Source organism: Trachurus japonicus, chromosome 11 (assembly GCF_045865225.1).
Source record: "Trachurus japonicus isolate A0001 chromosome 11, Traja_1.0".
In the NCBI taxonomy this organism is placed as follows: Eukaryota; Metazoa; Chordata; class Actinopteri; order Carangiformes; family Carangidae; genus Trachurus; species Trachurus japonicus.
In genome coordinates, this window is record NC_140917.1 from 29269610 (window position 1) to 29294752 (window position 25143).

The window sequence follows — 25143 nt, forward strand, 5'->3', positions numbered from 1 at the left end:
GGGAATTTTGCAACCACAATGCAATATGAATATGATGAGCTAAATAGAGCACAGTTATTTTTGATGAGATAATGCATTGAAGAAGGTGCTGGGAAAGTAACCAAATGGATGCCCTAAAATAGCAGAGCTAAAACAAACCACATAGCTTTTCAAAACCTCTAAATGCATAGTCACATTGTTATTAGGATGAGGAACTAGGTCAGACATATTTATTCAGCTAAAAAAACTGAAACTGGTTTGGATAAGCCATGAGCCAGACAGTAATGCAGCCACTGACATGGTATTATAACATTATACAACAAAATGCTAATTAACATCATCATATATTCACATAATTCAACTTAGTATATAATGTAAAAACTGTTATGGAAGTGATAACATATTGACATACGGCAGGATAGAGCAGAATACCACAACATAACATCACACGAGATAGAATCCCTAAAGGTACCTGGCATAGAGGCAAAAATGACGTGAAATGAATGTATTGCACTTAAATGTACATTTCTATTTTTATGCTTCTCCACATTTCTGCAACAGGGTTAGCTCCTTGTTAGTTTGACATACACAGACACAGACACAATACACTGGCTTATAAAATCTGATGAGTTATTTAAGCTTAAACCACCAACAAGTCTTTAGCTACAACTTGGCAGCTATAAGTGTAAACTGCTGCTAGGATTAATGCATCGTGAGCCCAATAATAAACTCACTTACAGTGTCGCAACAAAGTCAAGTCAAAAAACCAAACTTAATGTAATGCACTGTAATGTAGTGCATAGAAGTCCATAGAACCCAGAGCAATATTTAGTAGTATGGTCACACTTGATCAGCATTCATCCTGTATGAGAGAAGCATCTGACTCACCAACACAGAGTGGGAGGGGGCTGTCCCATGCCCTCCTCTCCCCCCTCAGGCAGGTGAGCACCTCTGGGCCTTTCAGAGTGTAGCCTGGGTCACAGCTGTATGACACGGTGCTTCCTGCAAAATGACCTTTGTCCTCCCTCTTGTAGCCAAACTGGGGAACACCTGGATCCTCACATTTCACCAGCTCGAAACCTTGAGGAGAGAGGGACAAGGGGAAAGAAGGAGGGGCAAGTACAAGGTTTAGAAGGGGTAAAGAGGCAACAAGATGAGTTATACAGAGATACACACATATATAGGCTATGCTTAAATGTAAAAACTAAATGTAAACTAAGGTTGGTGTGTGTGTTTTTCAAGAGAGGGTTCTACTCACTAGTGAAGTGCAGTTCAAAGCCTTTACTGGTGTTATCTGCATTGCTGACGAACTCCAGCCACATGGAGCTGGAGGTGGAGTTCAGGGTTGTCTCTAGCAGCTCGTTTCCTGTAAACAACCCCAGCAGACGAGCCTTATTGCTGCTGCCGTCAAAGACCTGAAAAGAAGTGGGAGGAAACACCTGGATTAAGACGATGATGTGTTCACACGCGGATATACTAAAAGGGCAGCAGCGTACACGCATGAGGAGGGCACATCTACCCCCAAACCCTCACTTTGAGCATGTCGTCCTCCTCCAGTCTGAAGTCTCGTGCTCGTAGCTGGATGCCTTTGCCAGGCTGCGTTTGGATGGAGTAAATGCACTCGTGGTTGTTGCCGTAGTAACCGGGGTAGTTGGGTGAGAGCAGCACCCCTTGCATGCCAGTCACGGATGAGCCGCATTCAGCTAGAGAAAAAGAGAGCGAGAGAGAGACAGAGGAGAGACAGAGAGATAGAGAGAGGGAGAAGGTGGTAGTGTTGGAGAGAGCAGAGGACATGTCAATCGCTATATGTTTGAAACTCAAGAGTGTATTTATTCATGCTGTCATGCATAGGGAGATGGGAGAGGTGATGGAAGAGGAATGTGGTCTCTGACTGTACCTGAATGTTGAGTGGCACATCATCATAATCACACTGCAATCTGAATATGATTAACAGTAATTTCAGCACTATTTGAAAATTGCCATTTCTGAATCCCATTAGTGAGTGAAAAAAGATGAGTGGGGGGGGGTCACTCTATAGAAAAATAGCTACCAGAATATCAATGACCACAAAGCGTACCCAGAAATTTGAGCTTCATGAATGCAGTAAGGTAAGATGAGGTGAGCTGATGAGACTGTTTGGTATGAAGTTTCTAAAATAAGGGGGAACATGACAGAAGTGTGAAAATCAGGAAATAAGCCGTCACCATTGTCCTTCAAAGAGATGCACTCAGGTGGGGCCATATACAGCTACAGGCTACAGGAAGCTAACCAGGAGCCAAAGAGACATCCAAAAGAAGGAAATTGCTTGACCTACTTCACCTATGTGTAAACCCTGACACCAGACATACTGTATAGAAACCAATCAGAAATAATTGGTGTGGGTAAAGACAACAAATACAAATATGACTTCACTAAATGTATACGAATTGAACTGTAATGACTTGTTTTCAATACAGTTTCTTAATAACGGCAAGAAAAACAAATCGCCCTCTCAATCGCTGACTGTATGTTTGGTCTGAGCATTAGGCTAATGATCGCTGTGGGTCCAACTTCAGCTTGTCAATTCCATGTCCCTCCTCTCTCTCTCTGCCTGTTCTAACTCCATCTGACTAAGTTCGGCATCTGTATATTCAGGTTCATAAAGGTCTCCCTTTGGCTCTGTGCTTGTGTCATAATCAGACATGTTTACAGTACGTTAACTATCCGGGCAGTAAACACCATGAAACAGGTGATGGAAACGTGCACACCTGTCGTCAGACTGTAGCGTGCAGTGATACAAAGGGACAGAAAATAGCGCCTAGCAATTGTGAGGTCTGACTTTTTCGTGCACAACGGTTTTGTGATGCAAATGTAGCCTATTACTCTTTCGAACTTATTATTTACTTATTTATTTTTGTTATAGCCTACCTCAAACTGGTGTATGAAGTTTTTCATTTTTATTTTATTAATTTAGCCTGAACAATGTAGACTGGTCTTAAGACAAATGTTTATTTTTGTATTCCTGGATGGTTAAGAGATTAATAGTGTTTTTTTGTTGTTGTTGTTTTTTTATTGACTTTTTTATAGAGTGGTCTAAAGAGAAATTTTTTCTGGAAGTTTTCCAAAAGGTTTTTCAGTATGTTTTTAAAAACCGAGGTTTGAACCAAACTCTGAGTCAAAAACCTAAGTTCGAACCCCTATATATATATATATATATATATAATTTCCAAGAAGCAATTATAAAGTTCCTGTTTTCTGTTTCTGCTTTTAGTATGTTAAAAAGAACACAAGTTGGTCAATCACTAGGGCTGACCCAAAAAAATAGAAGCTTCGTTTGTTGCCATGGTAATCAATCATGAAGTCCGTGATCAATTGTTTTACTTTCATTATTTCCGCTACGATCGCGCCCCCCCCCCCCCCCAGTCGAACGTCGAAGCTTCGATTAAAATCGATTTTATGTCCGCGAAGCTTCGATTATCAAAATATGATAATCGGGTCAGCCCTATCAATCACCATAATTATTTGTGCTCAATCCTATTATCTGGACTATCAGGACACAATCAGTATTCATATCAACACACAAATGCAGCCCTCTATCACAGAATCAACACAATGACCTAAATCTTTGCAGTTTAACCCGTCATGTTTTCCAGACACTGGCAACCAGCAGCATCAATAATTAACATATTTCAGCTCCTTAATGTCATCCTCATTAGAGCTCCTGCTCTATATAATTTGGACAAAGTCAAAAAGGCTGTTTCTGGGAAGCTATCCAATGAGGAGACAAAACGTGGGTGGATGAAGGGATGATAATGAGGAGAATTCAAAGGGAAACGTCTCGTCTTCCAACGAGACCGACAGTTTTGTACATTTCTTAATGAGTGGGTGTTGGTGAGGGGGCTGGGGTGGTGTGATGGCATTGTGAAGGGATTATAGGGGGAGTGACAAAAGTCAAAATAAAGCATGTGGACCACCTACCAACACACCTTGGCAGAGGGGAACTCCACACCCGCCTCCTGCCCCCTAAGCACACCACCCTCGCCGGCCCCTCTAAACGGTAACCTGGGAAACAGGAGAAGATGAGGGCGTCGCCCACGCCATACTGCAGGCCCTTCCTGGTGCTGTAGGGTGGGATCCCAGGGTCCTCACATGGCTCCAAATCATACTCTGTGAAAAAAAAGACAGAATCAAAAGTAAAGGTGTGAATGTAGGCTACATTATGTAACAATTATTTATTTTTTATCCTTTTTAGTTTTTATTTTTACCCAGACAATATCACCCCACAGATACAACTCCCTTTGATATGCAAATGTGTGCGAGTGTAAATTTAACATATATTAAAACCTCTGTTGTGCTTTGAAACATTTCCACAAATAATATGGAGGGCAAACCATGCTTCAGTGAGGTGAATCCTTTCTAAATTCAATTTCACATCTAAAACTCACAAGACCAAATGTCAGTTATTAAAATTATTCAAGCATCACGGGGGGCCATTGTAAGTATTAAAATTGCAACAACATTCAAACTGTTATCTATTTATCCACTGCTTTTCATCTTTCCCGTACAGCTAAAGTCTTTCTGAGGTGAGCAGGGAGGTTTTTTTTTATACTTATAGTGATATGTAATTTCATCCAAGGTGTTCATATCAAGAGGTGCTGTGAGAGCAAAAGGAGCTGAAATGATGCTCTCAGAAGGTAAAGGGCCATCTGTGCTCTATTCTAAAATTAATCTATTCTCTTGATGTTAACCATTTCACTTTTCATTCGAGTGCATGTGATTACACATTTCTAGAAGACATACTTAGATGATGTGCTAGCCTCCTCCAAGCTATGCATGGCTGTTTGTGTCGATGACCAACTGAAACAGGCCATTGTTATTCAAAGGTCATGGGAAGTCTCTGATCCGCACTCAGGGGCCTGAGCTGTCCACTCCCAGCCTCGCTCTATTCTAAATGATTAACATGCCTCAGCACTGTGACCGGCACTTTCAGCTGACCCTCTTTCCCTCCCCTCAGTGTTTTGAATTACTAAATCCATTCTCACCGGAGAAAGTGATGTTGAAACCCTCGTAGGAAACAGAGAAGTCGGAGAGAAAGCGGATCTGAGCCGTGTAATTTCCAAACAGGCCTGCGCTGAGAGGTGGAGGTAGAGTGGAGCCCGTCAGTCTCCACAGGGGCTGAGAGAAGCTGCCGTTCTCTGTCACCAGCAAATGGTCGTGAGGGCTCTCCAGGTGGAAGGTGTGGAAGGTGAACTGGACACCTATAAGAGAGAAAGAACCAGACCTTGTTTACTTTTGACCTTTGGATAAGTACCGGTCTTTGTTGCAGCTGTGGCTCAGCCAATCAGAGGGTTAGTGGTTTGATAGCAACCTATTCCAGTCGTGTGTGTCGAAGTACTCAGATGCTTAACCCCTAGTAGCCCCTGGCTGGTCCATCAGTGTGATCTTTTTGTATGTGTGTGAATGGGTGAATGTTAGCGCCTTGAGTCCAAGTCACTTAGACTTTAAAAGTACTTTACAAGAGCAGTCAGTTTACCATGGTAATATATTCCGTATGTACAAGTAATACATTCATGCAGTAAAGCAAGGAAAAAGTAATTACATGGCAAAAAATAGAGTCAGAGACAAAGTTTTAACAGTTTCAGGCTGGAGCCCTTGGATTCATGAGTAGCATCTATTCCCTGTTTTCCTTCCTTTCGACTTATCAAACACATTACACCCACACAGGGTGAGCATCTGCAAATAAGGCTGTGTCAATTTGATGTGAGCTTTCTACCAAAGGTGACATGACTGGAGAGTCGTCGTGTGGCACTGTAGCCGTAGGCCAGCCTCTCAGCACTCCAGTCATCCAGAGACAGCTTGTTCGGCAATATAAAAAGGCCACACCATAGGGGGAAATGACATTGTAAGGGAAATTGAATTTGACTGCTGCATGTGTTGACACGGAATTTCCCTGCTAACCTTTGCCATGGGAGGTCTCGATCATCCACGTGCAGTTCAGGTTGTGTGGGTAAAAGTCTGGAAAGCCAGGCGACAGGATGGTGCCGAGGTTGCCCTGGATATAACCTCCGCACAGAGCTGGCGTGTGGAAACATGCGAGAGATGGATGAGGGAGAGGGATGAGAAAAGAGCGGAGAGGTGAAATCAGAGAGGGGGAAGACGACAGCAACAAAGTTTCCCGAAAGAAAAAAAAATGACGCAATTTGTCTGTGCATTTACAATGTGGTAAGATGCATTTTGCCAGAGATGCCCTTCAAAACAGCATAAAAAGGAGTCGTATCATCAATATCATTACAGAGTGGGGAAAAATCAATACTGTCCTTAAATATAAAAGCATTTACAGATGAGGAAAGAGGGAAACATCAAAGGGTAAGATCACTGTCGTACATATAAAACATTTATGATGAAACAAGGAAGAAACTTCAAAAAACTTCTAAAACAAGAGACGTAGAAAGAGAAACGACCATCTTATATGGATTTTATAATAAGTCAGATATATATAGCAATTTCAATGTGATGCAATATGAAGCAAAGTGCTCAAAATCATTTCTCATGTTTCATCTGCAACAACATACAACAATGAATTCAGCTTTAATCCCATTTATGAATAGGAGGAAATCTGGCAGGCGACTATTCATTTCTAGGTCAATACTGTATGGAACGTACCATCGCAGCTAGGCAGGGGGCGGCTCCACTGGAAATTGGGTTCACATTCTAAAGGCTCTGTGTCACTGAGTGTGTACCCTGCTTCACAGCTGAATGTCACCAAAGCGCCCACATAGAAGTCATTGCCATGTCGCTGTCCATTGACAGGTATGCCAGGGTCCACGCAGTGATCCGACTGTAACTGCAAGGCTGGAGAGGAAAGGGAAAAGAAACACACGATCAACATACAGTACATTGACTCATACACAGAAAATCCATCCGCTTGCAGTGTAATTACGTTTTTATCCTGTTCTCAAAAGGTTAAGTGCAGGTCAATGAATTCTAAAAAGGTCGCTTGCATTCTCAAGGCACATTTGAGAAATAATTTACAAAAACATCCTGTAACAGGATAACAGGAACGAACCAGTGAGAAGTTTTTCCCACAGTGCCTGGCATTATTTCTAAATGAGTAGCACTCGTGGTGAATTAATGAAGCGTTAAGATGAGATTTGCCCACAGAGAAAGTGTAAATTGTTACCAGTGAAGGCGGCACAGGTACTCTTAAATATGGGGTTGGGGTTGTCTTAAGGAGAGAATTACAGGATATGTGTATGTGCACATGGCGGTGTATATGAGGTTTGAGCATGATAATGTGTGTCATGACAGGGATATCTGACAGAGTAATCTCATCCAATTTACTTTCTAATTATAGGTGTTGTAATAAGAATGGTTTCATAGTGAGATCGAGAGCCTGCGGGTCCTGTTTTTACAGCCATGACACAATAGTTTGAACCAGTACATTGAACAAGGCTTACAGCTGTGGGGCATGGGTGCACGAGTGACTGTTTCATTGTATATCTATTTGGTATCTTTAGGTACAGGTTTGACTTCCACAGTACTCTAAATCCTTACTCTCATAGCGAATACGGAAGCCGATGTCGGAGTGGCTCTTGTCGGTGGAGAAGAGGAGGTACAGGAAGTTGGAAGTGCTGATGAGGAACTGGGGGACCTGGGTGCCCTGGTAACTGCCAATCAGCGATGAAGACGGGAATCGGCCATCGCGCACCTCAAGGACGTCATAGTTGACCTCTGTGCGGAACCTGAGAAGAGGAAACAAGGCATTTCAATTCTGTCTGCGTCTACATAACTAAAGCAGCATGTCAACTGAAATGATAATGATGTGTAGGTTGGTTCTGCATTATTGCCTGTTGTGTGTGTCAAAATTGATGATTGATTGATTGATTGATTACCTGATGAATATTTCAAAAATAAATTTGTGTTTTTCGGAGTTGCCCCAGGGTCTCGAAGCAAGTTTATCTTCTTTTGGGCAAATATACAAAAGTTGGAATCGATATGAAAATACACCAAAAAATCTACCAAAATCAACTAACTATAAAACCAACCAAAAACTGGGGAGCTGAAAAAACAGATCCATATAAATTTTGACATCTGGGCTCAATTAAAATCCTTCAACAGAGATTGATGCTTGAATGAGGCTTATTCAGCTGAGCTAACGCATTTAATCAAGATTCTGGCAAAAGTAAAAATGTCTCAGACTTTAAAGGAAGTCAGAGACATTTTGTCTATTCCTCTACAAGAGCTTCTTCAAAACACCAGTGGTTAATTTCACCTGCTGGAACTTTTTTGATTGAACCAACATCCTGAAACCAGGACAGCTTCATTAATTTCCAAATTTGCACATGATTGAGTTTTAAGAATACTCTGAGACATTCGAAACGCTTAGTTGTGTGCATCTGCGCAGCCTGCGTCAGTGTGTGCTCAAGCCCGTTGCTGTGTGTTGCCATCTTTGTTGCCGGAGCCACTTCATCTTCAAAGCCATGAATAAATTTCTTAGTTTCAGAACCATGTCATCTAAATGAAGCGGTCTGTGATATTTTATTGATGTTACATAAAAATTAAAGAGCGACAAACATGTTGTATTCATTTTGCATGGTGTTCATTTTGCATGGCATGCTATCGTGGCAGGGGCGAGGATGAGATGGGCTTGCAAGGATAAGCCTTAGTGAAACACTAATGTGGCGTTTGATCCTGCGACTGTATGTCTCTCTCTTTCTCTGTTTCAAACATCAGGACAAATTACCTCTTCTCCCATCTCTCCGGTTCCCCTTGACAGACCATCTCCATTTACATGCGCATGCACACTGACACACTTGCAGGTCTTGGCGGCCTCTCTTTGTGCATGTGCGCGCTTGCAGAATGTGTGTGTGTGTTTTAACTATAAGGATATCATCAGATCTTCAGGGAGCGGGGTATCAAATGAAAGGATGAAATACTTATGGGTACGTGCTAAATAAAACATTGTGTTATCCTAGTAGGGGATGTATGTTGATGTGCATTAGATCTACTGCATTAGCCTGACTAAGCCACGACAGATGAAAAAAGATTAAAGGGAGTGTTGAAAAGCAGAGAGACGACTGCATCCATGTTGAAATTGTGAGAAGGTGCAAAGAAAAGAAGAAAAAGGAAAAAGGTAGCTATCTGGGTGACTCACTTGTCGAAGATGATCTTGATGGGGTAGCCTGGAGGAGCCTCAATGATCCATTCACAGTTAAGGGCCTCCTTATAGAGTTCTGGCCAGCCAGGGGACAGGATGATCCCACTGGGAGCCTTCAGATCTCCTCCACATGGGGCTAAAAGAGAGAGAAGAAGTGATGAGAGGGAACAGTTGATGTATGACAATGTCCATAGATGATCCCATACATCAGTTGGGGCTCATCCCATTTCTTTTACTGCCTGGGTCTATCTAATGTAAATTGGTGACAGCTCACTTCAAGGTTAACCGTACCTCCTACCAACATGCGTGTTATTGCGCATGTGTGTGTGTGAGAGTGCGTGAATGCGAGTGCATGCATTAGGTATCTGTGTGAACTGTTGTGGTTCCTCCCCTGACACGGCTGTCTATAAATCTGTCATGAAACCCCTCCTACAAAGGGGGCGCTGCTGTCGTTCCCATCAAACGGAGGAAAAACGGAACATCTCTGATCACTAGCACAAAAGACACTTGAGCACATCGACCCCCTTTCTCCCCTGCCCCTCATCTCTGTTACTGCTCACTTTGCCATGCATCTCTTTAACTGCCTATCCTTAACCAGAACACACAGGCGCAGTGGAGGAGCTTAGTTACAGCGCCAGCTCCTCGCTCCCTTTGAAGTGGAATGATTTAATCAGCCAACTCAGCATACTGAAGGACATCTATAAAACGCATTACACTACAAACGCAGGGGTATGATAGATGGTCTCGGAGGAATACAAAGCTGCTGTGGCACACAGGGGGAAGTGACATGTTTTAATAATAGTTTCTCCTTTGCGTATCATGAATAGTGAACCTGATTAGGCTCCTCAGACTCCTCGCCATCTCTGTACTGAATGTGTTACGCCGCTTCTGTCCTGTTAACCTTAGCTGGTTAACACCTAGCTGTATCTTAGCTTTGCCAGCTGTATTAGCCTTTTATGGTTTGCTGGAAATAGTTTATTGACTCCTGAGTCAGAGAGGGGTAAATGGATGGTTCAGCAATCTGTATGTAAGCACAGCGTGTCTGCTGCATCAGATACTTCAAAGAACAAAGCTTCTATTTCATCGTCAGCCTCAATTCAGATCTCAGTGATCCCTGACATAAAATCTTAGGGCATTTTTAATTATTAATTGATTATATTTGCATCAGTTGTAAAAGAAATAGAGTTGATGCACTTTTAAGAGGGGCAGCATTATCAGGTAGATTTCTGATGCAACACCAATGCAGCCACATTTTGGGCTGTTTACAATCTTCAGATGCAGAAATGTTGCATTACTGGCAAGAATGAACGTTAAAACAAACACATAGGTCTTTCACAGTTCTGAATAAGCTATAACACAGTGGGCGCCAAGTTGATGAGGTGATCACAGAACAAATGCTTTCAAAAGAAACAATATAAATAGTGTACTCTTTGTTGATCACCCCTCTGCATGGGTATCCTGCTGGCATCTTTGTTTGTGTGCAAAGATTTGGGAAACCTTTTGGAATACACATTTGTTGATTTTTAAAGTGAAAATAAGTTTAACAGACGGTAAAATTAGCCTCCATGCTGCCCAGTGGAACGATGCAGGAACACGCTTGTGTCAGCTCAACTTTGCTGCAGCTGTTTTGCAGTCGTATGAGGACTTTGCATTTCTCTTCAGCAGATGTGAAGTTCTATCTGGTTTTCCTAATTTTCCAGACCTTGTCTTAACTTCAACAGCTCCCCTTCAGTGTCATCTCTTTAAATGACATTTTGGACAGTACATATTTTAAGCTGGAAGAGATGTGATATCTTTTTATAGGCTCCTCTGCTTTGCCGATGTCGATCAGCTTCATTATCAAATCTTTTTCCTGTTTTTGAGTTCATGAAATACAAATTAGCAGAGCATGAGCAAATGGATACAAAGCTCATTTAATGTTTCACTTCAGAAGTCAACAACATGTGCAATTTAATCAAGCCCACGCAAACCTTGGGATTAAAACTGTAATGCCTCTAACTCCAAGTTAAATACAGTATCAGCATATATATATATCATATATATAATACTGCAAAGTGTGTAACATTGGATAAAAATCTGCAATCATAACTCAATTAGCTAACCAAATATTAAATATTAAACTGAACAGTTTTATTTTTGTACACCAACATATCATGGCACACCCAGGAAGTATCCAAATGCATCCCCTCTCCCTCACCTACCTTCACAACGAGGAACAGCATTGTCCCACACCACGTTGCCATCCTTGAGAATGCAGGAGACTGTTTGAGAGCCATGGGTCTTGACAAAGCCTTCTTCACAGAGGAATGAGATGGAGCTGCCCAGCTGAAGGCTCTCGCCAAAGCGCTTCCCATTAACAGGAACACCTGGGTCTGGGCACTCGTTGTGGCGGAATGCTACAGGAAACGTAGAGAGGAGATGAGATGAATGTACAAAATGTACAAAAACATCCTTTGTTTGATTACATGCTTTAAACAAAATCACAAAGTACAGTGTCACATGAAAACAAGAAAACGAACGGATCACATGTAATTACGCTGTCATAGATTCTTGTCACATATCGCGAAAAGAGCTAATTTCCATGGAGATTCTGAAATAATTACTTAAGTTCCTTGACAAAACTTTTTTTTCTTTCTACTGTCAGCATATAACACTGCCAGCAACAAGAGGAAATTAGTTTCACTTAGTGAGTAACATTGATTCACCCTGCTGCAGTGATTCTAGCGGGTGGGAAACCACACTGTATGCAGGTCATTGGTGCCAGGTGACGACGACATGAACAAGGAAAACGGTTTTTCATACATCATCAAAAACTTTATCTGTCAAACCGCTCAATGAGTAGGCGCTGGTTAGAAAGGCCACGGAGTCACACAAGAAGAGGCATAACCCTGGAGCAGAGCATGCAAACAAATACATCAGCTGCGCCACTATCTCTCTCACTTACTCTCTCGCTCTCACTCTTGTACACACTTACACTGGCTAGGTGACACGTGTAGGTGTTGATGAATCCTTCTTCTTTATCCATTAGACCCAAACAGAGTGCCAGCCACACCTCATCCATCACAATCATCTTATTTATGAACGTGCCAAAAATCCCCTCAATACAGTTTGGCATGTCCTTAATTAACATGAATGATGGAAGTTGTCCGCTCAGCCCCACAACCCCCCCAAAAAAACAGTGCTGCAGTTCGATGCCACTGTTCTCAGGGACTCACCGTCATCTCCAATTAACTGCTCTTGACATTCATTCACCGTGCTGCATCGTTTATTTATTTATTTATTCATCTAACTTGCTAATTAATGCATTAGCTACCATGTGTTGTCCACATTGTGGCTTTACTGAGGCACCTGGGCTGGGCTGATGGCATGACTGCAAATGAGCTAGACTAGAGCAAGTCCCCAAAAGCATTCTGGGTAGGCTGAGATGTGTTATTTTAGCTACAGTTGAAGTGGTTTTAAAAATGTAGAGCAGGATACAGACTTTAGTCTTCGAAAGTAGAAACCTAGAAATACCAACTTATTAGAAATACCATCCGCCACTGAGGCTCATTAAACATACACAGGTAGGTAAATATTACTACTGTGTTGGAGATTTTGTCTAAATATTCATCAAACTGTTTGGTTAGAACAGAAAGCGCTTGTTCATGTGTGGCACAACCTTGAATTATGTAGAGCCACACTCCAAGCCTGTAGAAGTAAGCAGTTATGGATTGGACTGAAGAATGAGGATACTGTCCTTCTCTTTGGTTCAAGTTTGGTTGCAAAATTAGTTTCAACTACTACCAAAGTCCTTCTCAATATTGGAACGTCTCTGCTACTACTAGATGACCTCTCTATTAAAAACACAAATGGACCAGCGTCTCAGAAGACAGATATGCTCTAGTGAAATAATGTTAAATAGGTGACGAGCAGCAAAGGAAACAAAGAGTTCCAGTCACTGTTATAGCCTAATTTTAAAACAAAAGTACCGGTAAGTACAAAAATGTTTTTCCTTATCTTTCTCTTACAATAACATTTAACACATAACGTAGGCTATAACAAGAACTTTTAGGTAATGTTACCAGAAACACCTGTCAGGTGTTTGGGTTAATTAGTAGGCCTACTAATTTAGCTAACTTAACATTTCCATTTGATAAAATATTTTGTTTTGTAATTAGACTAAAATTACACTAACGTATTTATTTCTATTTTATTATATTTCTGTTATATTTTGTTTATTACCCACAGGTGGTCGTTTAACTTTCTTTCTTTTCAAAATAAGTAGGCTACATTTAAAATGCTAACAAAAGAACCATAATGACCGCTGCTAACGGCTGCTAATGCTAGCGCAGCTAACGTTAGTACCTCCTACAGTCTATGCCTAGAAGGACTTTGTTAGTAGGCCCTACAAACGTTTTTTTTTTTTCTTTTCTACAAAGTTACTTTCCGAGTTAACATAACAAATTAAGGACAACTCACCAAGATTTCATTTGCTTTACAGCAGTAGAATTGTGACTGCTGCTCCCTGGGTCGACGTTTCTGCATCTGCTACTACAGTAGCTGTCTGACAGGTGTTCAGAATGAGCTTAATTAGGTGAGGGTTAGGTTTATGTTTGGGGATCTGATAACGGTTATCATCATACAGGTTAAAACTACATTTATTTATTCTTCTTATTAATTAAATCACATAGGCTACACATTGTTCGCATTATCTAATCAAGTAGCCTAATTAGCCAAAATATTTATTTTATTTAAGGGCTTCGGTAACAGGGGGTAAGGAAGATTTTTTTAAGAGACTGTAGCCTATGCACTTTTATGATGTTGATGTTGTCTGACACTGGACCTCTGGTGACGGATGATAGATAATCACTATTAACAACAGTATGTTGACAAGTTAGTTGGTCTGTGGTTGTAGGCTATTCTACATAGGCCTAAAGGATATGAGAACCTGTTAGTGCACCTAATCCTCATTTCAAGTCTAAATGGACAAACTTCCTAACAGCACATTAATTATTGCTACAAAAGCTTTGTGGCCTTATAAGTTTGGGGTTAGACACTTTGTATGGATATATTTTATTTTGGGACATAGAAAATGCAAAGATCAGGCTCATTACACAATGGTGCGTATGCAATGAATGCAATAACACGGCTGCCAAACCTTCACGGTAGAGTATAGCCATGAAATGGGCTTACCAGCATGCAGCCAACATGTACTGTGTTAGAGTATAAAAACCCATCTGGAATTTCCTCAGAAGTCAGCAGCTACCCAGAATAGAATATAATGAGCACTGCCGCAATGCATCTGTCAGGTAAGGGAGGACGCTGCATCTTTGTATGTGTTTTACTTAAATGTCAAGCTTCTATTTAGACAATAAAAACAGGGCTTTTTGTCATTTCTCTCTGCAGCTCTGTATGCAAGTGTGTAAGGAATCTGTTGCTGATGGGTGGAAGAGTTTATGCAGTCTCTGGCAGACAGGCACACAGAAATGACAGCTGAAGCTGGGGCCCATTCCTTCTACGCACACACATTTACACACACGAAAGCAGTGACTAGAAGAAAAAACACCAAGTTAGTGCAGGTTTCAGTGTTAATCTTCAAAGACTTGCCTTCATCTCCCCTGATGTATCATTCAATACTCACTTGTAAAGGTGATGTTAAAGCCTCTGTCTGTGTAGGTGTGGTCAGTCAGGAACTCCAGTCGTGCCACATGGGCACTGGTTGTAATGGGGGGAGGAAGGACGTCACCAGAGAAGGTACCCAGGATGGGAGATTCAGCCTGATGAATACAAATAAAGATTTACCAAACACACCGTGAATTAAAAAGAGAGAAAAATTCAGAGTCAACAAGTCTGATTAATAAGATGATGCGGAGAATCAGAGCGAGGTTGCTTAGATTGAATAATTAAAGAGACTGACAAGCTCCGTTAGTTATATACAGGTCAATAAAAAAAGTTGCTATTCCAAGTAACTTATAATTCATCACTACCTTTCCCCCGTCTTTGATGGAGAGGAAGTCAAACTGTTTCTCCATGCTGAGATCATTGAAGGCCAGATTGATTCGGCTCTCAGGGTTGGTTATGATCAGCCACACGCAGTGCATATTGTTTCCATACTCCTGGGGGTAGTTGGGAGACAGCAGCACTCCAGATGGAGTGGTAAAGTTGAAGAAACAGGAAACTATAGGAGTGATGAAGACATACGCACAGTCAGAGAAAGGGAGAGAAAATGAAATGAAGCAGGATAACATAAAAAAGTGTGTTGTTTAGGAGGGTGAAACATGGTATGAATTCCACTTACTTTTGCTGACTACAGGACAATATGATTTGGTTCATTTTATTGAATCTGTCAAAGTCTACATCACATTCCACATATAGTATAGGTATCCATCTTTTTAATGTATAACAACAAAAATCATTGTTTCTTGTCAAAGGTCTTATCTCCTGCCCTGACTACTGGCAAAGCCGTCACTTCCATTCCAGTTGTTCCAGTGGATGTGCTTACAGGGCAACAATACAATACCTTAATGCTACAAGCCAGACGTAGCCCTCCTTGTTAAGGCAGCCCACAATTTCTGCTTTGTTTGCAGTGGCACAGCAAGGCTCCCCGCACTTGGGTAGGGAGCCATATGAAAATGGCAGACCACACTTGGACTGTCATTGCCAATTGATCTCACTTCTGACACATGGTTCTGGAGATGTTTACAAATTTCTGAACCATCCACTGTAATTGATTTAACAAATAATAATCATTCTGAGATGAGAAATAGGCCATGCAAAGAATGACTGTCTAGGCTGGCTTGTTCGAATGGATTTTGACAAGGTTTAATACTTTTTAGGCTGTCATCTGGACTACTCTTCTTACTTTTCTAATTGCCCCAGCTCGCAGTTACTGTGATGTATTGATCATCAGGGGATGTTTCTTAAAAAACATGGCTGTAGGCTGGCTTTTCAAGGCAATGGCTACGCCCAATTTCGAAGGGAATATGTGAAAGTTCTGACTAGTATATCTGATGTATGCAAGACCACGCAAGACTATGCAAGGCTCTGAGGGGTTTTATAAAGATCTTCCTGGTGCATGTAATAATAAAGCTCTACTTTGCCTGTATGGTGGACAGATGCTGGAGGGAGATCTATAAGGTAACTTGAGTTAATACCAGTTGGTGAGGTTTAGGATTGGCCAGTTTAAATTGAAGGCACAATCACATATGGCATAATTATGTGTTCACTTGAATAAATAGGGTCTAAATAAATAGGTCTGACTAATGCACACAAACAATTAGGTAATGAACTGTGCATTTAGAAAAGCACATCATCTTATTAGCATTATCACCTTCATTGACAAAGACAAGCATGGGGCATTGTGTCTACATGACTACAGCAGTTTGTTAAATGTTAACTAAATAAACAGTTTCCCTTTATTATGGAGCCAAATTGACTCTTGTGCCAGCAACCTCTCCGTCAGTCAGCTCTGTGATGTTTATCTAGATACTGCAGCTTTTTGTCCACCCTATTATGTTATCAATAATACAACAGCAGGCATTATCTGCGTGGTCAGCTCTCTTTTCCTCTCCCCCCTCATCCTCTAACTCTCTCACTCTCTGTGTTTGTCTTTGATGGCGTTAATTAACTAATAAGCCCTCCTATTGTTTCACAATCCACAGCCTCCGCTCTGCAAACTGCGGGGATAATCTGACCATTTATTATGCAGCTCTCCCTGCGCTCGTCTACACAAATGTCCGTATACATATTTATGCACCCACGTGAACAGTGTTGTACACATGCACATGCATGCACATGGTGTATGTCGAGCCTGATCAGCATAAAGCGTTAAAGAACGTACAAACACAGCTGGGTTTCTTAGCCGACCACTGGTTGTTCTTTTGACAGGTGATGTTCTTCTTCCCGACCAGCTCAAAGGCAGGCAGACACTCGAAGTACAGCCTGTCTCCATGACGGAAACCTGTCCCCTCCCGCTTGCCATATGCTGGGACTCCAGGGTCTCCACAGCTGCCTTGGTCAATTTCTGTGTAGGTTAAAACAGACACGTAGCACAGAATATTCACTATGCAAATCTGACATTGATAAGTTATTATCTCGACATGCAGAGAAACATTAGCGTGGGTTATACAAATAAAGAGCCATTTTTATTACTTGGTATCATAGCAGAGATATAAATTTAAAGGTCACAATTTAATTTGCACAATCCACCTCACTGCCTGTCCTCTCTTTAACCTGAATACTAAATCAAATTAAAAAATAACATTGTTTAGCTCCACAGCGGCCCTGTAGCACATGAAGAGGAGGATTTTCTTGTGCTTTTTTAAAAACAGGATAGACAGATAGAGAAAGAGAGATCTCAACTCAAGGTTATGACTGACTGCAGCCTCCAGCAGATATTGATTGCAACTACAGACATGATAAGTGATGAGCAGATGCAGGATCTCACTTTAAATCAAAACAAACCAACTGTGCCATTTGTCACTAATTCCAGTTTCAGGCAAGTGTATCATCAGTTTGTTAACATTATGTCTGTGTCATACCGATTTTACCCGCTGCCCAAAATGCATTACTTTACTTTGTTGTTCACTTTTACATTTGCATATACAGAGTGCATTCATGTGCAATCATACCCTTAAAAAAGACTTTCCTAATTATTCAGATACAGGGTTGTTCTGTAGCTACACCACCACAGCACAATCCCCACCCCTTTCCCTCTGATGAGAAAAGCAAAATTCATTCTTCACTTGTAGGAAACATTGAGGGTCACATTACATGAAGAATAGGATGTGCTCTAGATTATCTGTGCCAGGCATGAGGAGAGTTTGGTAAATGTGCATCATTATTGTTTGCCTAAATATTCATTCACTATCTGTATGTTCATTTAGGTGTCAGCTCCAGGATTTATTTAACCTTGGCCGCAAACTATGTGGAAACGGGCAACAAACAATGCCAAAACAGTCTCATTTACTCATTGTATCTTGATGGCCTTTTAAGGGTATTAAAACATCAATATTAGTGAGGGAATAGCTCCAGTGTCTATTAGAAATACATCAGCCTTTTGTTCTCTCGGCTCAGTCTTTCGGCGGCTGTCACCACCGCTTGCTCATTTTTTTGCTACATCTATAATGTTTTTATTTTCACTTCCTGACACAATTTGTGGTCACTTCCACTGATTAAAAACTATAACTGCCAGCTCAGCTGACATATGTCAGGACGGCGGTACAACAATTAACTCTGTTTTACAAGCAAGGTTTCGATCAGACTGATTTGACTCAGGGCACCAGGACTATGAAGGTGTACTTGAATTACAGAGTGTTCCACTGTTGGGCTGATTTTACGTCAGTGAAGCATTACAGCATGTGTTCTGGACCAGATGTGAGGATAGATTGATGTGAGAAGTCAGGTGGTGTGTGTGCGCCTGTCCAGCTCTGTAACACCTCTCGAGTAAAGAGCAGTCTCAGAGGTCTGCTGTTACATGGACAATGTCCTTCCAGCAGCTGTGGAGTGTCACAGCTCTGGACGTTGCTTCAGTAGCTCCTTTTCTGGGCAAATTGAATGGTAGGCAACTGGACTTGTATTTGTCTGGGAAGACGTTTCGCCTCTTATCCAAGGGGCTTCATCAGTTCGTACGAGTTGTTAGAGGTTGAATTGTTTATTCTCCCTGTACAGAGGTTAAATACCTGGGTCTTACTCCACTGTCTTTGTCCAACTAGTGCGGACTAGTGAGACTTGTTGTGTACGAACTGATGAAGCCCCTTGGATAAGAGGCGAAAGTCCAGTTGCCTACCATTCAATTTGCCCAGAAAAGAACGATGACCTGGAAGAATGAGAATATCTATAGACATGTTGCTGAGAATTCAGTAGCTCCTTGTTTTGTTGAAATTTTGCATCAAAGACATTGTCCTGTCTGGAGCCTGAGCTGAGACTTAATGCACTTAGTATGAACGTGGACATTAATAATAATGACTCAGGAAAGAGTTAATTCATTGTGACTGTACAACATGACATTAAAAGCAATGTTCCTATTTTCTCATCATGCATTTAATTGTACCATCATTTTCTTTGCCACTAAGTAAACTTTACTGTCTCTTCACCCCCCCACCCTCCCCCCCAAAAAAATAAAATGTTACTCTCTAATCTTGCAAACATCTCTCTTATCTGTCTCTCCCTCCCACCTTCTCTCTCCACCTTTAAGTATATCCCTCCCTTTACTGTGTGACTAACGTTCTCACTTTCTTTAGAAGCTGATATGAGCACTTTCAGACGCACGTACACACACACACACACACACACACACCTTCATGACCAACCCTTCTCCCTTAAAACCACACACGCCAATTTCATTATTGCAAGATTTATGCGCATCTCTTTCTTTCACTCACTCCTTCTCTTCTCCTTCTTTTTCTTTTTTTTGCTACTTTTGCGAGGATGCAGATTGCAGAAGGGAATGCTGAGGCATCCTGTCGAGGCATCCGGATGGGGGGGAAACACAGAGCGAATAAGCTCATCCATCCAGGAAATGATGGCAGGGCCTAATACGATTTTAAATCGCACCAGGGGTGATGCCGGGTATAAATCCATAGTCAGCCCTAATGATGATAATCATTTAGAACACATATTTAGAGCTCACTGCTGGTTGGATGTATGGCTGTCCTGAGGCAGCCTCATTCACAAGACAACACATTGATCTTACATAGAAGTCACCTTTAAAGGGGGGAATGCTGAGAGGCAGTTTTAAGGTGAGCCTGAGAGAATTAAGTGGAAAGAAATGAAGGGAAAGCATAAGATCCAAGAAGAACCGTTATCTGGGACAAACCAGCAATAGGGCAAACACACAAAAATAAATACATATGCTAATGTAAGAAAGCACCCACACACACACAATCAAACAATCACTTGTTTGTCACTGTAAGAGACTCACTAAAGAACCCAAAGTCCCAACAGTGCATTTCTCAAATAAGGCATCTCTGCCTCCTGGGTCCCCACAATTAGACCTTCAGGGAAAATGGAGGCAGTAAATGAAAGAGCCCTTTGAAGTGTGTGTGTTTACATTAGTGTGTACATGTGTTTCATGGGTCGTGCTTGTCTGGAGTCGTGCACATGTTTGCAGATGTAACTGTGTCTCCCTGTGCATGTTGGAGATGATCTCGTACACAACAATCACAGAGTCAGGGATGAATGAAACAGCATTTGATTCTCATGAATAAGGGAAAAGACATAATCACATATTTGTTGTCTCTATCTTGACATTCCACAGTAATCCAAGCATTGTAATGGGACTCAAACTCACATTAGTGTGAACGACTAACATTGCAACCTCCCGGGGCCGTGGGTGACATATCTGACTTTAAAAGACAAGTTTATTTGTATAAGCCACTAGTGCACACAGTGTGTCAATAGGCTTTACATGTGCCCTCTGCTGTCCAAACAGACTGTTAATCCAGCATTCATATTGACATTAATATAAAGGACATGACCCCTCTGTATTCAGTGTAATCCTCGCATGAATGTACATCCAAAAGTTTCACATTACATGTGTTCATTGTCAATATGTACCACAGTAGTTGGGTTTAGACCTTTACATTTGCATCAACACCAATCATAACGGGCCAATGAGGTGTCTATGTATACAGTATATGTCTGTGCCCAAGGGGGTGGATCGGACTACACGCAGGCGTGGGGTGGCACTTGGGGGGATCCAATCAGATTTCAGCGGGTGTCCAGTGCTACCCCGGCCTCCCCTCTAGCTCCGCCTCCGAGTGTGTATACTGGCATGGCTATGTTTGCAATTACACTTGATGATCAGGCTTAAAATACAAGTCATTGAGAATGCAAATTAGATTTTTGGGTGCTCCAATCTGGGAGGTGAAGTGGTTCAAAGCGTTTCTTCCCCTTCATTAAGTAGAACTCATTGTTTTAATTACACATTGGTTCAGCACGCTGCTCCACTTTCTCTGTTATTTTTACTGATGAAAAATAAGCATCTGTGGGCAAAGGCAGAAGACTCACTGTGCTTCTGAGGGGCAAGCTTCCAAACACACACACGCACACACAGCCAACAGAGCACACACATTCAGATACATAAACTCTCACTGGATTTCATTTTCAAATTGTCTTACCTTTACACATGTATGGCAGCACATATACTAGTTGATTTACATCTGTTGAAGCTCACACATGTGCAACCCCAAAACCCCCCCAAAAAACCCTTTAGGTTTAGGAGATAGAAAAAACCCATCAATCATCTACGGTAGGCTGCATCGACAGCACTGACCAATTTAGTTTGCCAAAAGTTAGCGCCTTTAGTGTCCCACCAAAATAAAAGTTGCCATGGAAGCAGCAATCTCAGGCATTTTTGTTTGAGAAATATCACTTGGATTGGGTCTATATTTTATTTACACACTTTGTAATCTCATTGCATTTGTGCTACACCTTGTGCCATTTGCATATCTTTCATGACATTTCACAAAACTTTACAAGTTTTACAAAAGTCTGACATGAATTAGATGCAGCATTTCTACTCCTATCTGAATGTTTTGATACTGAACTGAGGATGATGAATGCGGGGACGGGCAACAAGACCATGGTGTCAGCCTTGAGCAGTGCTTAATAATAAAGACCGAATGAACAAAACATTTTTTTTGAGGTTGTCAAAGAAAGACTCAAGGTTAGAATTTCAAGGCACTTGGACCATTTTATCATTTTTTAATTGACTGCTTCTGTGAAAACTTGAAATGATGAAGTACTTGACGATTATCTGAAAAGGCTCCCCAAAAAGTCTTTTCCCAAGGGCATGACAGTACGTAATCCTCACCTCTTTTGATGCAACCTAGGTGACAGATGAGTTGGATGCCTCAAACAAGTCAAACAATCCTTTTTTAAAGTGAAGTGGAAAAAAAAAACGTGGCACATCTTACTGAGTGACAACTGCAACGCGTGAAGCGTCCTTACCTTCATAGGACACCTTGAAGCCGAGAGACCCACTGGTGTCATCTGTTTTGAAATTGAGCCACATCTGGTGACTGGTGCTGACCACGAGGTCTGGAGTTGTGGTTCCAGAGAGGCTGCAAGAGGACAAAAGAGGACACGTTTCTTAAATTTTTTTTTAGATCCATTTTCCCTATTACAGAATTATCATTTAAGCAGTATTATACATACAGTATGTTACCTTGTTAGACAAAGATCCTGTTTCTTGTGCATTATTTAAAAAACTGGAATGGAAACAACAAAAACAAAACCTGGCATGATAGTGGCTTCAGAAAGTATTCACTTTCCCTCTGTCTAGTTTATTGTGTTGTGGAATTGTTAATGGCTGAAAAAACCACTTTTAAATTAAAAAAAAAAATCAATGTTAAATCTCTCAAATATTGACACCCTTTGCTAATGCTCCTTCAAATCTCCAAAATTGCTTCAATTATCCTCAATATATGGCTGCCGAATTGATAACCAAGGCGCAAACCTGTGTAAAAGATCTCACAATATGCTCTGTATATCAGAATAAAAACCAAACTCTGAAGTTGAAGAAACTCTCTGTAGACTTCTACGATGAAACTGTGGCAAGGTGTGGGTCAGGACAAGGGGAAAAAGACATTTCTAATGCTTGAGTGTTCCCAGGAGCAGTGGCCTCAATCATTATGAAATGGAATAAGTTTGGAACCACCAGGACTCTTTGTACAGTTGGCCGTCGAGCCAAAATGAGTAACTGGGCAAGAAGGAGAACCCAATGATCACACTAACAGAGCTTCATAAATCCTCTGCAGAGATGGGAGAACCTGCCAGAAGGACGAGCATCTCAGCAGCACTCCATCGATTAGGCCTTTAGTGGAATGGCTAGACGGAAGCTACTTTGAGTAAAAGGCTTATACAGTAGCAGCCTGGCCTGCTCAGAGTTTATCAAGCAGCAGCATTTTAAGGACTATGCGAGGATGAGGAAAAATCCCTGATCTGATGAGACTAAAATTGAACCCTTTGGGCAGAACTCCCATCTATGTATCTGGCAGACACCAGGCACTGGCTCATCGCCTGGCTAGGACCATTTCTACTGTATGTTGAAGCCTTGTGGCGGTTGCAGAAAACGTGGGGGTCTTCTCTTCTCTCCTTAAACTTTGGGGATCAGGACTGAGGGAAGGATGAAAGGACAACTGGGGCGGTTCATCCTTTTGCACAACAATAACACCTTGAACATGCAGTGAAGAGAATGCTGTCAAGTCCGTCTGTCCTTGAATGTCCCAGTCAAAGCCCAGACTGTAACCCTGGCCTGGACGCCATCAGTCACAGACGCTATACTCATCCAATCTGATGGAGGGCGAGAGGATCGGCCAGGGAGACTGGACAAGTTTTATCCATTTACAATTACAGGGTCTGAATACTTTCTTGAACTACTGAATATATTAAAAACTATCAGACTTTTCTCATCAAAGAAAACTGTTGTAGCCAATTCCACCTTCAGACACCTTCCTTAAACCTAACCCTTTAATTCAAAACAGTTGGAGCCAAGAAAGTGGGAAATGAAGGCTTGATCAGTCAATGCCACAGACGTAATTTAATCCTATTTGAATAGTAATTCCACCCAACAGTAATTAGGACGTGTAGCTGCAGAGTAAGTGATTAAGGGTTCTAATTCTAGTGACAGCACATGGAGATTGGTGGGAGTATAGCGAGGAAGTAGTTGCTGGATAAGATGTTGATTTGGTGAGTTTCTGTAAACTTGCCTCTGTATATGTGGGAGGACAAATTAAATATGCACTATGTTCACACTGTGCAGCTGCAATCTTGGAGTTTATGGGTATTTTCACTTTGCAATATACTCAAAGTATATGCACTTTACCAAATGCTTCTAACCTTGTTTTCTTTTGCCTGATTAACCAACAAAATCACAAAGTTAAATAACATCAAACTCTTCTCTTCTAGCAGTGGGATCTGCCACTTTCATATCAATAAACACTGGTCTGTGGTTGAATGACTGAAAATTCAACCTAACAACTTTGGATAGGGTGTTAGAATTTTCCTGCAAACTAATGTTGCTACCCTAAAACATTATCCTTGTTGTTGGTCCATTTCAGGCACTCTATCTACTTATGACAATTACGCTCTTCCCACATGAGGACATCATTTCCCTGATGGGGGAAAAAAACGTTTGTGGCAGATTCACATTCTCTTTTTCCATTTACCAGGCAGTCAGTGAACAGTTTTTCAAGTCAAGGAAAAAGAGAGGGTCTGATTGGTTGTGACTCATTGCCGATTAACCACCACATTTATGACCGTGCTGCTGTAGGGTTACGTGCCTCTGACCTCACAAGTTACAGAGGAAATAATTCCCTACACCCTGCACACGCTTGCCTGCATCACTGATTCAGGAAAATATAGTCCCGAGTTAAACTGCGCTGATAGCTGCAGTATATTCTCTGGCTCTAAATTGTTCTAGTTTGTTCGTGTGCAAGAGCGCTTCCAATCTCAATGACAGAGTTGCTCACTGCGCTTTCATATCATAAAGACGTCCATGAAGGAAGAGGAAGTCCTTAATTGAATTGATTAGCTCATTTTCAGTGTTTGTGTGTAAGTGCAAGTGAACAAAAATATTAAAGTAAGGGAGACTTTCCCTCATCAACAAATTCCTCCTTTACAAAGCTTTCTCTTATTTATCTCCCACCTCCTCCCCAGGTTTCCACCGGGGCGACGCAGCCTCGCATAAAAATTGATCAATAAAAACTTTATTAACGTGGTAAATTTCAGCACAATTAATAACAACATCCTGTGAATTGTAATGGAGCATCTGCTATCACAATCTCCATTAGGGAGCATCAATATGCAGTTTGCAATGTTGCACCACATGGCTGTGATCTTGTTTTTAACATTGAAAAGAGTGATGATTGACAATGTGGTGCTGCATCTATTTTTCATGTTCTACTGCATCAGGTGGTGATGAAATGAAAGAGAAACAGTACAACAGAGAGAAAAGGGCTGGAGGGGAGAGGGAGGAGAGAGAGAGGGGTGCTGCTGGGTGCCAGCAAGTGGAGGAGGAGGAGGAGGAGGAGGAGGAGGAGGAGGAG

The 25143-nt window shown here is 41.5% G+C and overlaps 1 protein-coding gene across 2 annotated transcripts in view; it reads right to left on the reverse strand.

Moving 5' to 3' along the window:
• Positions 1-25143, reverse strand: part of csmd2 (CUB and Sushi multiple domains 2) — a 241768-nt gene that overhangs the window by 88733 nt on the left and 127892 nt on the right. For both annotated transcript variants that reach the window (XM_085792239.1, XM_085792238.1), the window contains exons 12-25: positions 22046-22158; positions 16935-17117; positions 15082-15272; positions 14736-14871; positions 11317-11511; positions 9113-9251; positions 7513-7700; positions 6622-6810; positions 5917-6033; positions 5001-5216; positions 3937-4125; positions 1513-1682; positions 1238-1394; positions 868-1059 (exon numbers count right to left, since the gene is read on the reverse strand). In XM_085792239.1, the coding sequence (XP_085648365.1) occupies positions 868-1059; positions 1238-1394; positions 1513-1682; positions 3937-4125; positions 5001-5216; positions 5917-6033; positions 6622-6810; positions 7513-7700; positions 9113-9251; positions 11317-11511; positions 14736-14871; positions 15082-15272; positions 16935-17117; positions 22046-22158 (2375 nt within the window). The remainder of the gene's footprint in view (positions 1-867; positions 1060-1237; positions 1395-1512; positions 1683-3936; positions 4126-5000; positions 5217-5916; positions 6034-6621; positions 6811-7512; positions 7701-9112; positions 9252-11316; positions 11512-14735; positions 14872-15081; positions 15273-16934; positions 17118-22045; positions 22159-25143) is intronic.